The sequence below is a fragment of the Arachis ipaensis genome, chromosome B07 (genome assembly GCF_000816755.2).
Source record: "Arachis ipaensis cultivar K30076 chromosome B07, Araip1.1, whole genome shotgun sequence".
Taxonomy (NCBI): Eukaryota; Viridiplantae; Streptophyta; class Magnoliopsida; order Fabales; family Fabaceae; genus Arachis; species Arachis ipaensis.
The window spans coordinates 38,972,603-38,991,203 of NC_029791.2; the positions used below are offsets into that span (position 1 = coordinate 38,972,603).

Genomic DNA, 18,601 nt, shown 5'->3' on the forward strand with positions numbered 1-18,601 from the left:
AAAATTTTGAACAACTAAAATATTTTTATGATTAATTTTTAAAATAACAAAACAATATTTTAAGTTTAATTTTTAAAATACTGAAATATCATTATAGAATTATTCATATGGTTTACTCATATTAGACATGAGAAATGAGAATTTGATTTTAATAAGACTAAAATACTTTGTATTTTATTTTAAACGACTATAATTTTCTCTTTAAAACTCAAACAAAAACAAATTTTTAGTATTAATTTTTAAAAAGACTAAAATATCCTTCATATTAAACTATGTTCACTCCTTTTGTTTTAATTTCTAATTTATGATTTTATAATATAGTACTCTTTATTCTCCTAAATAATTGTCTAGTTTTCAAATTTTATTTGATCCTAAATAAATGTTCATTCAGAAAAGTTAGTTAATATAATTATTTTTCTATGAATAATCCTATTAAATTTAGGAAAGAAAGTAATTTTTTGTGCAATTAATTTAATCTATATAAAACCATAAGATTTGTTATTATTTTTCCAATTCATGTGCGTAATTAAAATTAGACAATCGTTTGGGATCAAATGGGTTTTGTTCAAGTGACTGCCTCATAGAAACAGGAGATCTGAAGTCTGAACAACTAGAAAATGTTTTTTTTTATTATTATTATTTTCATCTTTTTTAATTTATTTTATTTTATTTAATATACTCCCTGCATTTATTTGATATTACACTTTCAACCATATTATATGGATATAAAAAATTAGTCACCAATAAGCTATTGTATAGGAATAAGTATTTGGTGTTTATGGAAAAGTTTGATTGCACTTTAGCGCTATATGTGTAGGAGTTAAGAAATCTGACATCAAGGCACAATTATGAAACAGCTTTATCAAATTACTCTTGCACAACCTTTAACATCTAATTAATCCATTCTGTTTACATTAGAAAGATTCACTAAGGGCACAATGATTCATTCTTTCGCAAAGTGGAGAAAAGATGGAAAGGAAGATATATAAAGTTTTAATGGGTCAATATGTTTTGAGTTCAAATGTGATTCATGATAGGGTGCAATGGCGTTTGATCCATGTAACTAACCCCTCTTAGTAAGCACAAGTTTTTATTGTTGATGTTGTTATGTTTGAATGTGATTTGGCCTGAGATGGTTGTCATTTAGTATATTTTGGGGTCTACAGGATTGACTCGTCTATATGTATATTGTATAGGAACCGAGGATCAAGACCCATGTCGTTGTGGGAGACCCAAAGGAGAAGATATGTGAAGCTGCACAGGATCTGAATGCTGATGTGCTTGTGATGGGGTCCCGTGCATTTGGCGCTATTAAGAGGTACACTTTAACATGTGACAAGCCTTTGTTATTGCTAGAAAAGTAAGCAAAAACTTGCAATTGCACATTTCATACTTTGCTATAAACACACTGAATGATTCTTCTCTAGATGAGAATATTAACAATGGTTAAGAATACTCAATTGTATGGAAGCAATGCCTTTGCCAATAAGTGTTTCCAGTTTGTCTATAATATGATACGAGCAAATAACAGTTATCGTAGAGTGATGTCGTGTTAACAAACCGTTGCTGAATAGGGAAATAATCTTCAAATGCTTTAAACATTGTACACAAGCACCCTCTCAACCTTTTATTCATATGCCGCATTCATCTCTCAACAAATTTATAACTGTTTTGACTTGCATATTGGACATTTTTGGACATGGCTTAAGTTGAATGCTGTTATTATTAAGCAAAGGAATTTTTGAAGTGAGAAATTTTGGACACACCACACATAATGTTTCTATTTTCTCCCCTTAACAGGATGTTCCTTGGCAGTGTTAGCAACTACTGTGCCCACCATGCTCAGTGCCCAGTCATTATTATCAAGGGAAAGGACAATGTCGACAAGAAAAACTAGGTATGCGTCAACTGTACTATTATGAGAAGGTTTTGCCCAAATTTTATGTCATGTTGCCTAGATTGTTTAGGATTCGTGAGAAGAACATCCAAGTTATTCTTAGCACTAGCACTTATGGGTCTTTCTTAAATTTCTAGATCAAGCTAATTACTGTGTACAGCGGATAAAAATATATTTGAACACTACGCATTTATGTCTCTGAATTATCGAACTTTTTAAAAGTTTTCAATACTTATAATGAATTAGTAGTTGAATTTGGCTGTTAACACCAGTAGTAGTGTACTTAAATGAAAGATTGAATAAAATATGTGGCATGATTCCGAAGTTGGAGTGAAAATATATTGGAACCAATTGGAATTCTTAGAATAATGCTGCAGTGAACGCCAAAATATAGTTTGTTTCGGATCATAGCATGTTACTGAAAATCTAGACTGGAGATAAATGGACCAATCTGTTTACTGGAATAATTCTTGGGATTTCCAGAGTAAAAAAAGGTATATTGGGACCAAAATGTCTGATTCAAAATTTGTTGGAGAGCAATTTATGTCTTGACTCATAATTTAATTATGACCCAGCACCAGTGTTTCACCAGTGTGTCTGATTTTTACGCATATATCTTGGTGGAGAAAAAGGATGGACAAGGAGATGTAAAACAAAACCAAGGAAAAGTTTCAAAGAAATCCACCGCAGAAGGAAGGAATAAATGCAGACCTAGCCATCTAAATTACCTTAATACAACAATAACAACAACAACAAAGTCTTGTCCCACTAGGTGGGGTCAGCTACATGAATCAAACGACACCATTGAGCTATGACATGTATCATGTCTACAGAGAGACCGTTTACATGTAGATCTCGTTTGACCACCTGGATGGTCTTCTTAGATCTTCCTCTGCCTTTCACCCCTTGTCCATCTTCCATCTTGTCCATCCTCCTGACTGGGTGTTCTGTCGGTCTTCTTCTCACATGTCCAAACCATCTGAGACGCGATTCTACTATCTTTTCCACAATGGTGCTACTCCAAAAAATACTTTGAGTAGTGCTTGCACCCCAATAGCATGAATTATACTTGTATAAAAATTTGTAGAGGACCAAAGTATCCAATTTGAATGTTTACTCTTAAATTATTTGGTGGAAATCAATAAAGTGCAAAAAAATAACAACCAACGATAGACTGTAACCTATAGATTCATACATATTGATGCGCAAAAGAATTCATAACAATCAGTACATCTATTTTTCTTGATATTGCGCTTTCATATAGAACAGAATGTATACACGCATGTATGCCTGAATGTTTCCTTGAGATACTTGTTGTTCTTAGGTGCATATAATATTTTGAGCAACTCTCGGTCCCAAGATACTTATGATAGTTAGTTATATTTCTATATCTTTTGCAATTTTATTTTGTTACAACTGAATTCAATCATCCCATTCAATTTACAATCTAAAAGGGTTTTTATTTTTGAACCAACACTTTCTGTTTCATTTTTTGTGTTATTTAGATCGGTGGCCACATTTCAGTTGCCGTTGATGAATCCCTTCATTTGATCAAAAGCTTTTTCTTGCTTGTGATTTGGTATCCTTTGCTGGACACAATCTGTCAGATCCTGGTGTTTTCACATTTTCAGAACGGTGGTGCTGTCTTGTGTGTAAAGTCTTAGCAGTTAAAGTGGCTCAGAGCTGTGTTGTTACAACTTGAATTCTTGTTCTAAAGGGTTTTGCCCCAAGAAAGGTTGTATTCTTTAATTTCTTCAACTCATTTGCTCTCTGCTCAATCATTTCTTGTCAGTTGAGCATATTCAGTAAGCTGGTATAAGTGTCAAGTTGGGAGTGTAAATACTGTTTTGGCTTTGAGCTGGGTCCAGTATATGTCGGGGGTGATGAATAAATAATAGATTAAACATAAATTTATATGTATAATGACATTGAAATTTAGAAGGGCCATGATTATTGTTAATTTCTTATGTACGGAAAAATTAACATATGGATTCAGCATATTCTACAATTCTATTTGGGATATGGTTTAGTTGTCATCACTTCTTCATCAGTTAATATATGAGGAGTTTAGATTGGGAAATGTTATCGGTGACATTTTCTTGAAGTTACAATTTACTTATGACTACATTGTATGATATGACGGAGTGTGGATCAATACTCCATTTTATAGAGATAAAATGATTTGTGAAAGAGAGATTTTGAAAAGGTGATTGTTATGGTATTTAAAGTGGTGTTTAAATTGTCAAAAAGGTTAAAATTAATATTTAATTTAAAAAGTATAAAAATAAATAATTTTTAAATATTTATTTATTGGCACTATTTTTTTTTTTGTTGTCCACGGTATCCCTTAAATTCCTAACCTAACAGGTCAAGTACTAATTCGTTGCAGATCTAAGTTTCATTTATAGGCACTATTGGTACTATAGAATTTTTCTTTTAAAAAAAATGCTTTTTTTTTTTGTTGCCTATGATATATTCGAACTCCCGACTTTGTTTAAGCGAACGAATGAGCTGACCACTCAACCAATCCAAGTTGGTTTTTTTAAAAAAGATGTTATCATATCACAATTGCTTAATTTATGACAAAAATGTTATTTCAACAACTCTTCCAGCTCACTTATCTTCTCTACAAAAATTTATAAGCATTTGCCGTAAAAAAAAATTTATATAGTATATCCAATAGGAACACAAGTCACGGTTATTTGAAATAAATTGGTTCAACTGTGGATGATGGCATGACATGTTCTTCTAATCCTATGTGAAAAGGAAAGTATGTATGTAAACAAATTAAACTAGCATTAGTTTCTCATGAAAAGGAAGGATGCTGGAAATTAAACTAGAATCTTATTGGTCTTCTCTATAAGGGACAAAGAGGTACTATCATTGGAAAAGCCTAAAACTAAATAGACAAGATTAATTACAAGGAGTCATGATGAGTTTGAGAGAATTATAAATGAACATAAGGACATCCCGAGGACCAAGATATATTGTCCTAAGCCGTGCCGCATGAGATGCGGTCGGTCACGGGCATTATGTTATGAATACTTCTTTGCCAAAATAAATAAAATAAACAATGGACTATACAATATGTACAATGGGACACAATGGGCTATTGAGTTACAAAATGAATCTCCTATACTATCTAGAATAACCATCCGAGTACTAGCGATAATAAACATCTTCTCAAAATATTAAACTGATTTTGGGGTTCACCAAGACTTGAACTCTTGACCTTGCGGATCTAATGCTCTAATATCATGTATGATATCACTCATCCTAAAAGCTTCAGCTGATGGGAAAAGATAATACTAATGATTATATCTCTAATACTCTCTAAACTTCCATTATACACATTGTATAAATATTCTATTGGCTCCTCATACTTTCCCAAAATAAAAACTTAATCAAAATCAACGCGTGCATGCATGCATAGCGTATCTGTCTCCAGTTCTTACTTCTTATTAAAGCAATAATCAGCATAATGCTTAATAGCAAATGAATCTACGTACTTGATTAACAGATTTATAGTAACCCATGAGGGAGCAAATTACCATTTCCTTGTGTTTGCTGAAGAAAATGTGAACTCGAAGCAAATGAACACTATCGATCATTGATGCTATAGTATGAAATAGAAGTTCGTCAAATTATTTTGGACTCCGAATTTCAATTAACAAAATTAAGAAGAAACAACGAAATGGTTTTGAGAGGAATATATAGATTTCATCTAACTCCATAAAAGCTTTCGACTTTTATTCCTCTTAATTTGTGGGATTGAGATGGATCATATTTTAATCCATAAAAATAGAACAGGAAATTTTATACATAAATGCTATATGTATAATTCATAATCTATATTCCTCTGCCAAATAATGGACATGAATAATTGATAATCTTTCAAAATCTCTCTTGTTAATAACACAAGACTCAAGTTAATCTTAAATAAATAAATAAATAAATTCATTCTTCAAGTTCTGATAATTACCATTATGCCCGGAAGTTACCAGAAGTGAGACAACTTAATCCCTCGACATCAAGCAATCAACTATTGATTGACTTTTACCAACTCCAAAGAAGTTCTCAAACTAAACATCAGATGTAATGTAAATATAAAATGGATTTTGCTAGAAAACCAACTTGGGATATAGTCAATTATAGTCAACTAGTTGAAAAATATGCTAGATACATAAAAAAAAAAATAACTCTCCACTATCTCTATTTTCTGAAATTTTAAAATTAGAAACAAAGAAGAGTTAATTGAGTTGGCTTATGTTATATTATAGTTGGTTCCTCAAATATTGGTTACCAATCTAATCTGTTAGACCAATTTAGTGGATTACTCCACAAGTCTCTTTCGTGTGAGAAATTTTGAGCTAGATTTTCCCTTTGCTGTCGTCCTTTTTAGAAGTTATATCTCGTGCTTCCGAGTTCAACGGATCGAACTCATTACAGTTGGACTTGAGCAAAACAAGCACACATTCACGTTGCAACCTTGGAATCCAAAGAAGTCCCACTGCTTATTACCCTTATATTCATTTTTCATTCGAGCTGTTGTATTATATGGACTAGGTGAGCCGCTTTTCTATTGAGTTTAAGAAATTAATTTTATATTTTTATTTTAAAATTATAAATTTAATAATAATAAAAAAAAAATATATTTCTTCTATCTTATCTTGAACCTCTTTAATTATCTTTAATTTTATTATTTTTTAAGATTATTAATTTTTATTTTGATTATATTATCTCATCATATTATACACTATCCTTTGTCTCATCATTATTATTATGCTGCCTTGTTTTATTTTTTTTCTTCTTCTTCTATTCATCCCAATTGAAATTAATTATCATGGTACCATTATTTCAATTCTCATCTTTGTTTATCACTTTGATCCATAACTACCATTGTGTTAACTTTTGAGTTATTAAAAATTTGCTAAAGGAATTTTTTTTTCTTCTTTGATTTAGATATCTAGATGTATACCTATTATATAGATCCTTATTATTTTTTAGACTTACTTGTTAAGTCATATTTTATTGCTTTCAGACAAAATTTAAGATATTAAGTATTCAGATTTTTTAGACTCTCCTATTCCCTTTATATATTGTTATCGATATTTAATTTAAAGTACATTAAGATATTATAATAATATCTATAACAATATTATTTAGGATAATTATGGAAGGTTTATCGAATCAAAATCTAAGAAATAAATTATTATTAATTAAATAAATATACAGGATTCTTACCTATATTTGGATCATTCGATCTGTTACTTAGACCATGTTATTATGAGTATTGAATAAATTTGTTATTAACATAAAAATATATTGTAAAAGATAATTCATATTAAATGATATATACTAATTACATAAATTTATTAATGAGATGTATAACTTAACTGTCATGCCTTCTGGCGAGGTGTTGCTGCTTCTGTTCTTCACTCATGTTTTTATATTCGTGGTCTGACATAGTCTTGCCAAGTCGGTCAACCACTTCCATTAGTATTCTGTCAACTGTAATTAATCAAAACAAAGAAAAGATAGATGAGAAACAAAGGAAGTTTTTTTAGTAACAGCAATAGTGAAGTGAGAGAAAATAAGAGAAGAAAGAGATCGTTATTATAGAAGTTACGTGAATTTATAAAATAAGAGAGAACGTGAATGAAGATGAGGTAGTAAGAGTATTATAACGCGGAATAACTGACATTGGTAGGTTATTAAGAAGGATAAAAATGGAAAAAAATTGGGAATAATATAATTAATGTAGTAACTGATGTCAGAAAAATTAACTGATGCAGTAGTGGAAATTAAGTAGTAGAATTCTGTAACTGATGACGTGATGTGAGAGAAATTAACGGGAGAAGTTATATTGACGTGAACGTGAATGGAAATGAAGTAGTAAAATGCTGTAACTGGAAGTAAGTTATTTAAAAGGATAAAAATGAAAAAATAAATTGGACACCAAAAATGAGTTTTCTCATTATATATTGTTATAGAAGATTATAGATTATAAATTTAAATGAATACTTTATTAGAATATATAATAAGATCTATAAAAAAAAATTATTTATCACTACTGGTTAAACACTTGTTGACTTCTAATTATTCTTTTTTTCATTTCATATATGGCCAAAAAAATTAAAAAAGAGAAATTGTGGGAGTAAAGAATTGAATAGAAGTTATGCGTGAGTTTTGCAACTGTTAGTGAAATATGTTAGAGAAATAAGTAACTGTAAAATATTTTTGAATTATGTTAGTAGGGTTAAAATAGGAAATAGAAAATTGGACACCAAATCCCATATTTTGGTAGTATATATTGTTATAGATACTAAAATTAAGATAAAAATTTACTAACATGGTTTACAAATTAGTTATTTATATATTAAATTTATTTATTTTTTCAATCTTATTTAATTTGAAGCAAATTTAAAAATATATATTCAAAACATTCTTTATCTTTATGTTTAATTCGAATAGATAAAAAAAATATTTTTTTAATCTTATATTAAACATCTTTAATTTTTTTAATTGTATTATTATTTTAAAATTACTAATTTTTATTTTGATTATATCATCTCATCATATTATGCACTGTCATTTTTTCTTATCATTCTTTTTACATGGATAACTATTATCCTCTCACCGTCACTGTTATGTTGTCTTATTTTATTTTTTTCTTGTTTTCTTCTTCTATTAACCACAACCGCAATCAATTACCATAAACCACAACCGCAATCAATTACCATAATACCATTATGGCAGCTCTCATTTTTGTTCATCACTTTGTATGTGAAAGACAGATTAAAAATATATAAGAATGAGTTAACAAAATAATTTATGAGAGTTCTTCAATTCATTATTGATAGGTATATACATGTCAAAAAAACTAAAAAATAAATATCAGATAAAAATAATCATTTTTTTAAATTAAATTGATGAGAGAAAACTTTGTATGTGAAAGACAGATTAAAAATATATAAGAATGAATACAGTTTGGTAAGTAAACTGAAGAGAAAAGAAAATGAAGGTGAAAGTTATGCGTGAAATTAATATCCGCAGTAAAATGGTACAAAATTTGCAATGGTAGTAAATGAAAGCGAGGAAAAGATGGAGGTGATACAATCACGATATTTAAGGAAGGAGAATGATGGCAACAGTAATAATATAGAAGAGTGCACCTAATGGTGAGAGGAAAAGCACTAAAAATTGAATAATGAGATCAAACTTGGTACAAAGTACTCACATAAAGAATATACCCAAAATAAAACGATAAGATCCATAAAAAATTATTTATCACCCCTAATTATTTTTTTCCTCCTTTCATACATGGCGTCGAAAATCAACATTTGGCATAGTCATTATCTAGTTCAGAAAATTACGAAAACTCATCGAAATAATTGTTACATACAGAGAAGTACATTCAGACTTGGAAAGAGAAATAAGAAAAATTGAAAAGGATAAAATTAATTAAATGGATAAATTATTGGAATAAAGAATTGAAGAAGATGTTACGGTTCCTACAACTATTAGTGAAATATAGAATGAAAACAAGATAGAAGAACATGTGTTGCTGTTAACGGTGAAAGTTCTTTTATTTAAAGTAACTTACGCATGTACGGGAGAATCTCTATCATTAAGGGCAACATTAGAAAGTAAATTTGGATACGAAAATTCCGTATCCACACTATATATTGTTATAGATTTTTGTTACTTGTGCCTGTTCCATTATCATGCGCTTCCATTCCTGTATGTTTCAAAAGTAAAATATAATTATTAAAAACTAATTGAATTCATAACAAATAAAATTAGTTATCGTGTTACCTGTATCAAATTGATGGTGTCATTTGTCTAATTGTAGTCAATTGGGCTACTCCTATGTTAGTAGTTAATGGAGTACTTGGAATTGGAGTCAGTTGATATGGCATCTTGTTTTCCTTGTCGAATCATCTCTCGATAAGTTGCACGTCTTTTAGCTAGGTGTTGTTGTCTTTGTTCTACGATCATGTTGTCTTCTTCGCCTAACATATTCTATTCAAGTGGGTCGATGTTGACGTGATTGTTGATTTTGTGAAATTTCCATTTCTATTTGTTAGAAAGATAGCAAGATGTAGAGAAGAAGAAGGTTTGCGAGACCGAAATTGAAATTGAAAGTGAAAAAGTATTTAATTCTGTTGGGTTTCAGTTTTTAAATTGAGTACGTAGTGGGAACAGTTTTTTATTGGAAGTAAATCAGTTTTAAAATATGTCGTGGGTTGAAAATGAATCAGTTTAATACTCTGTCTTGAGATAAATTCTTTTTTTATAAAAAAATAAAAAATTGAGGATGTGGTAACAGTTTGTTATCTATAACAATATATATCTATACCAATATATAAAGGAAATACTAGAGTTTGGTGTCCAATTTTTATAGACATCATTTGCCCTCAAATAATTCATTTTACAAATCAAATTTATGGATAAAATAGTAATAATACATTTTTGTTTATAATTAAAAAAAATCATTAACCCATTAAATAACTGCTGCAATCGTGAGGAAAATAAATAATTGCTCCACTTACAAATATTCCCCACTGTTATCGATCCTTTTTTCTGCATCTTGCTGCTATCTTTTGGTTCTGACATGTATTTACTAAGAAAGGGACACCTGCAAATCATGTAACACCCTAAGTTTTATACTATCGTGGGGGGTCTTTAAAATAAGGTGCCACACTTGATTAAGCAAAGAAATGACTAAATCGTTACGCAAGGAAGGAGTAAATGCGCGTAGAGCGGAAAATGGGTAGCACTAAAACGTTGGAATTTTAATAAAAAATGAGATAGTATCTTAACCGTGAGTATGAAATACTTATAGTAAACTAAAACAAGAAAGGAAACTAATACGTCCTAAACTAATCTCGTCGAAGAGGCTCCCATACTTGCATCATATCCCATCCTTGATCAGGACTCTTCAGTTATTTATGAATCGAGGTACCAGGGGTCTCCCTCCAACACCCTTTCGCGCAGTGAAGACCTGGTTCCGTTGCGTGGGATGAACCAAAACTCGACGGGGTGCCGAAATGGGGAGTAGGGCACGTATTCCACCTTTGGGCCTCCACAAGGGTTCAACTTCTCCTCTGGGTCCTCCTCCATGGTGTCTTCCTTCTGGTCAGGGTTGTCGGATTTCTCTTTTTCGGTCTCGGGGTCGGACTCAAGGTGTACCACCTTGGATGACTGCTTCCTAGATGTTGAAGCGTCCCTATCTAGGAAGGTTATGACGGGCAGCTGGGGTTCTTCTTCCACGAGTTCTTGACCTAAGTAGATAGTTTGGAGCACGGTAGTAGTGGTCGCAACTACCCACGCGTGCTTCGAGGGGTCATACTCAGAAGCTACCCTCGAAATTTACAATCAAGGTTATTTAGACATACACAAGAAGGGAGTCATATAAAAAGATATATTATTATATAAAATTGATGGGATAGTCTCCTTCCCTTACCGAAGGTTCTTATCCCAAATGTTTTTCGATCACCTTCCCTTACCGAAGGATCATCTCGATCGATCACCCTCCCTTACCGAGGGATCATCTTGATATCTTGTCTTTGGGGGTCACCTTCCCTTACCGAAGGATCATTCCCTCAGTTCTTTAACAAGTACGGTTATTTAGGCATATACAAGAATGAACCATGCGAGAGGAGAGACATATATCATGATAAAATAAGCATGTTTGAATAAGATTTTATACGAAAGTAGGTACTCTCGTCCCTAGAGGGGTATAAAATAAATGTACATTATAAAAAAATAGGATATTAATTAACTGAATAAAACAATTATAAAAAAACATATACTCTTGACCCTAAGAAGATATTAATGATATAACGTAAAAAGTATAATCTAAGTGCATATAGTAAGAAGTGAGTATTTGAAATACTTGGATTAGATATTATAAAAAGTATGTACCCTTGATCTTTAAAATAAAGGAGCAATAATGATATAAGGGGTCATTTAGTTGCATATAATAAAATAGGGTTCCTTGAACAAGATATAAAAAGGAGCATGTACTCTTAATATTAAAGGAATAATAATAATGTAACGGTAGCAAAGGTCATGTAAGGGCACATAGTGAAATTAGGGAATGTTAACTAATTTAATAAAATGTTATAAAGGGGCATGTACTCTCAACATAAAAGGAATAATAATAAGGTAACGGTATCAAAGGTCATATAAGGGCACATAGTAAAATTAGGGAATGTTAAATAATTTAATAAAACGTTATAAAGGGGCATGTACTCTCAACATAAAAGGAATAATAATAAGGCAATGATATCACAGGTCACGTAAGGGCACATAGTAAAATTAGGGAATGTTAAATAATTTAATAAAATGTTATAAAGGGGCATGTACTCTTAACATAAAAGGAATAGTGATTAAAGGGTCATGTAAATGCACATAGAAAAGATATGGGATACATATTAATGGATTTCAAGAGGGTATAATTGACAAAATAGATAGAAGGATCATCTCGATCGATCACCTTCCCTTACCGAAGGATCATATCGATATCTTGTCTTTGGGGGTCACCTTCCCTTACCGAAGGATCATTCCCTCAGTTTAATTTACAATCAAGGTTATTTAGACATACACAAGAAGAGAGTCATATAAAAAGATATATTATTATATAAAATTGATGGGATAGTCCCCTTCCCTTACCGAAGGTTCTTATCCCAAATGTTTTTCGATCACCTTCCCTTACCGAAGGATCATTCCCTCAGTTTAATTTACATTTAGGTTGTTTTAAACGTACACAAGGGAAAAATCATATAAGTGCACATTATAAGAATATTAAATATTTTGAAGAAAAACATGTACTCTTGACTTTAAAGGAATAATGATAGAAGAGATCACATAGATGCACATAGGATTAAATTTTTAAATAAAATATTTGAGAAAGCATGTACTCTTGACTTTAAAGGAATGATGATAACATAATGGTATAATAGGTTACATGGATGCACATGATGGAATAAGGTAATTTAAATAATTGAATTAAAATATTATAAATAATAATATAACCATGTAAGAGATCACACATATATCTATATGTTGAACAAGACATAAGAAGGCATGTACTCTTGGCCCTAAGGGAATATCAATATAATAAAATAGGATATTAATTAGCTGAATAAAACAATTATAAGAAAACATATACTTTTGACCCTAAGAGGATATTAATGATATAATGTAAAAAGTATAATCTAAGTGCATATAGTAAGAAGTGAGTATTTGAAATACTTGGATTAGATATTATAAGAAGTATGTACCCTTGATCTTTAAAATAAAGGAGCAATAATGATATAAGGGGTCATTTAGTTGCATATAATAAAATAGGGTTCCTTGAACAAGATATAAAAAGGAGCATGTACTCTTAATATTAAAGGAATAATAATAATGTAACGGTAGCAAAGGTCATGTAAGGGCACATAGTGAAATTAGGGAATGTTAAATAATTTAATAAAATGTTATAAAGGGGCATGTACTCTCAACATAAAAGGAATAATAATAAGGTAACGGTATCAAAGGTCATGTAAGGGCACATAGTAAAATTAGGGAATGTTAAATAATTTAATAAAACGTTATAAAGGGGCATGTACTCTCAACATAAAAGGAATAGTGATTAAAGGGTCATGTAAATGCACATAGAAAAGATATGGGATACATATTAATGGATTTCAAAAGGGTATAATTGACAAAATAGATAATCATGCTCAATGTAGATGAGAGATAAGCAAAGAATAATTCATGCCATAAAATACATGAAAGGTGATAGCCATGCATGGATGGAAGAAAACAAAATAAAGCATATTACATGCCAACATAAGTAAGAAAGGCATAATTCCCTACCTTCTCTTCTAACGCTTCTTTGAGCTTGCCTCTTGTGTTTGCCCACAGAATGTTATTTTTTTGTAGAGAGAGAAGGGAGAGGATAAGTGTTTGAGAGAAGTGATTTTCTACCTATGGGTGCTCCCCTATTTATATACATTTGGGGATGGGGTGGTTGGAATATTTTAAATTTCAAACTGAGGGTGGTTACCAGGTTCCTATCCAAAATTTCAAAATTCTAAACTTATCTCCTAACTGATTTTCAAACTTCAAATTTAATTTTGTTTCTAGAAGGGGTGGTTGTTACAAATCATCGTGAGAGAATTTGACAAGGAAGTTGATACAATTTCTATGCCAATTCCATTGCCAAATACAGGTACCTTTTGAGTAATAATAGACGTTATGAGTACTAATTTTTAATTTTTAAAAAAAATTCAAAGGACAAGTACTCTTTATCTTATTCCATTTTTACATCTAAAGTTTGTATTTTTTTTGTATAATTGGATAATATTATTTTTTATTAATTATTAGATTGACATATAACATTTAAATGTGTTAAGATAAGAACTGTGTTATATATTTTTTGTTATTTCAACTTTCATGATTATTTCGTTCTCTTTATTTTTCTATGTCATAGACCAAGTAAGTTTTAATTTATTATTTTTCTTATATATATATATATATATATATTCTATTTTAAAAATTATTTTATTTTTTTAGGTTTTCTAATATTTTTATTGTATTTTTCTTTTGCTTTAAAAATTTTATGGTATGTCTGTTATCTGTTAAACGATTCTAATCACATGATCAAGGAAGAAGTTCAAGATAATAAGTTTGAATTTTGGTAATTTATTGAGTCTAATTGAAATAAACACATTGAAATATAATAAACAGAATCGTTAATGCAACATTTATTAATCAATAATTACTAAAAAAAATATTATCTATACCAATGTATAATAATTGTGGTATCCAATTTTTTCTTCTTATTTTATCCATGTTTTCTTTTTATTAAAAATGGGCTTTATCATATGACAGGACTTAAAATTTAAAAATATCATCAATTCTTTTTATTTTATTTTATTTTTTTCAAAAACTGGCTTTAACCCACGACAGATTTAAAACTGATTCACTTTCAACTACGACAGAATTTAAAGTTGATTCACTTTCAATAAAAAAAACTATTAATACGTACTCAATTTAAATATCGATTCACTTTCCATAACAAAAACTTCTTCGCCTTCAATCGTACTTTATTTACTTTCGATAACAAAAACTTCTGCGCCTTCAATCGTACTTTACTCAAGAGAGTTAAATATCTGTTTCACTTTCAATCATGCTCTTGCAACCTTATGTTCTGACAAATATAATTGGAAAATTCAACGAATCAGCAATCATATTATATCAACTAATATAATTCCTATTCCAAATCCATTGTCAAGTACATAATTAACTACAATTAGACAAATGATAAGAGCCACCCATCATCATCATCATTTTGTTTCAGGTCCAGGTAACATAAAACTTAACATGTCTTATGATAATTTAATTTTTTTCGACTATAGATTCAATTTTTTCTAATGTGAAATGTTAAAATATAAACACAAAAAATAAAGATAAATTAGAGTATAACAAATAAACTATTTTTTAAAAAATATTTCTGCAATCTTAACGGATAAAATACTCATCATATTGTTAATTTATCATAATAAATTTAAAAAATAAATTTAAAAATGTCACAAATTAATGGACGATATTCAAACTTTGAAAAAAAATCAATGAAAAAAATATAATAGAAGAATATTATTTTAAAAATATTCTCTATTTCAGAATAAAATTAAACAAATTTAAAATAATTAAAATCACCTTTATACGCGACATAAAAGTTAACTTTAATCATGATAACTAATTTTAATCTTATGAATTCAAATTATGCTTATTATCTGTATTGCTCTTTAAAAATATAGGTCTGGAATCACATTATAATAAAGTTGTTCAAGTAAAAGATGTGGTGATGTCTTAACTGGTTAGTACCCTATATATTCAAAACATGTAATAACGTCGTTTTAAGTCATTTTGCCTATACATTAAATCTTAATATAGAAGATTAACAAAATTAATTAACTTAATTTACGCGATTTGATTTGATTTTTGAGAACTAATTTTTAATTCTTTTAAGATAATCTACAACATATTAAGTTTGTATTTTTTTTGTATTAGTGTAGGTCGAGACATATACCACTGCTACTAATTCAATGCCTCAATCAATCTCTTATAATGAACCAGTTACAAATAATACTAAAAGCCATGCAAATATGAAGTTAGTACTCACTTACTCTACTTATATTTTTAATATTTTATCTTCATCGCATAATATTCATTTAAAATGTTTTTTGTATTGAATAAATTAAGAAGTTTGATATTGTGCACTATTATATAAAATGCCTAATGTTAAACAAAATTATGAATTCTATAATAAAAAATAAAACAAATAATTAACAAATACTATAAATTTTAAATAGGCAATACATTCATAAGACTAATAATAACAATAACTTTGTAATAAAATTTTGGTAACAACATATATCTTTTAAAATTAAATAGTAAAATTAGAAAAGATCTACCTTAAACACAAAATAACAACTATTGTAAAATAGTACAAAAATATGTTTATAATAAACTTTTGATGATAAAAAAATTTATCAAATAAATTAAAATTTAATAATGTATAAAATATAACATAAACACCAAAAAAAAAAACAAAATAAAGTACAATGAATAAACTAATTTTTAAAAATATTTTCGCAATTTTAGCGGACAAAAACTTCATCATATCGTTATTTTGTCATAACAAATTTAAAAAATTAAATTAAAAATATTATAAATTAATAGACGACATTCAAAACTTTTAAAGAAATACAATAGAAGCATTATCATTCTGAAAATACTTTTTGTATATTTTAGAATAGTTGAGAATAAAAATTTACTCTATCGAATATTTCACCTCATATATTACCTAGAACTTTAACTATGATGATTTTATATTATCTCTTTATTGTGTGGTTTTATAATTTAACATTTTAAAGTGTTTTATAGTAATTTTAATTTCAACAAAATATGATATAAATAAGATCACGTCAATATTAAAATAAAAAAATATTTATCTAATAAATTTGAAAAGTAAATAATATATTAACAGAAAAATAAAATTAATTTCTTAAAAACAATAGAAAAGCGGCTGAACAGGCACTAGTGCCTGTTGAGCCGCTAGTATCTATAACAATATATAACAATATATAAAGTTAATACTAGAGTTTGGTGTCCAATTTTGGTAGACATTATTTGTCCTTAAATAATTTATTTTACAAACTAAATTTATGGATAAAATAGTAAAAATACATTTTTTTTAATTAAAAAATCATTAACCCACAAAAAAGTCAAATAACTACCGCAATCGTAAGGAAATTAAATAACTGCTCCACTTACAAATATCTATCACTGTCATCGATCTTCTTTTGTGCAGATTGCTATCTTTTGGTTCTGCATTTATTAATAAAGGGAAAATTCAACATCTATACCAATATATAAAGGCAATATCAGAATTTGGTGTCCAATTTTGGTAGACATCATTTGCCCTCAAATAATTTATTTTATAAACAAAAATTATGGACAAAATAGTAAAAATACATTTTTGTTTTTAATTAAAAATCATTAACCCACAAAAAAGTCAAATAAATACCCACTAAAATGAAAACAGTTTTGTTACTTCTATTAACTTCCCACTAAAATGAAAACAGTTCTGTTACTTCTATAAATATAACAACACATCTTCCATTGCCTCCATCCACTACAGTTTGTATTTTACTTTTCTATATTTTTCTTGCTGTTTGGTTCTTCTCCTTCCTTCAACACTCTCGCCTCCATCCTCTTCCATTGCATTCATCCACTGCAGTTACAAATTTTATTCAATTACTACTTTTACGCATAACATTCACTTATATCTCTTCTTCTCTTTAGTTTACTTATCTAATCTATATTTTCAGTCATTTCTCTACTTTTTTAATTTATTCCCAACTTTTGACGTATGAAAACAGTACTGTATTTTCTTTTGTTTTTATCAATTTATTAGATTGATATATAACATTTAAATGTGGCAAGATAAGAACTATGTTATACATTTTTTATTGTTTTAATCTTTATGATTATTTTCTTCTCTTTATTTTTCTATCTCATGAGCCATGTAAGTTTTAATTTATTATTTTTCATATATATTATACGTCTAACAACAATATATAGAGTCAATATAGAGAATTGACTATGACTTTGGTGTCTAATTTTTTGGACTATATTAATCCTACAATAAACTATTTTGGAAACTAAATTATAAGGACAAAATAGACATAAAATTTATTTTGAAAAATCCAATAACTTTCTACTAAAATGACAGTTTTAAAAAATGTAAGACATCTGCAAATTGCTAATAAATAAAAAGAAAATGAACTGGTATAAATATCAATATCTTCACATTTTTTATCATCTTCATGCTTTGTTTAATTCTATGTTAGTTTTAGTTTATATCGTTTGTTCTATCAATATCTTCATGCTTTGTTTAATTCTATGTTAGTTTTAGTTTATATAGTTTGTTCTGTCAATGTCTTCGCATTCTTTATCATGTTCATATTTTGTTTAATTTTATATTAATTTTAATTTATATCCTTTTGTTTTGAGTACGTTATCCTTTCAGTAGTTTAGTTTTTACTTTTTTGTATTTTTTTTGCTGTTCTGTTATTCTCCTTTCTTCAACACTCTCGCCTTCGTCTTCTTCCATTGCTTTCATCAACTGCAGTTGTTAAT

At 28.8% G+C, this 18,601-nt stretch overlaps 1 protein-coding gene across 1 annotated transcript; it reads left to right on the forward strand.

The window, feature by feature from the left end:
- LOC107609650 (universal stress protein PHOS34) lies at positions 1,197-3,933 on the forward strand (the record flags this gene model as incomplete). The annotated part of the gene is given in 3 exon segments (XM_016311657.1): positions 1,197-1,318; positions 1,801-1,897; positions 3,403-3,933. Coding segments are annotated over 2 exon segments (219 nt in total), but the record flags the coding sequence as incomplete, so codon positions are not given.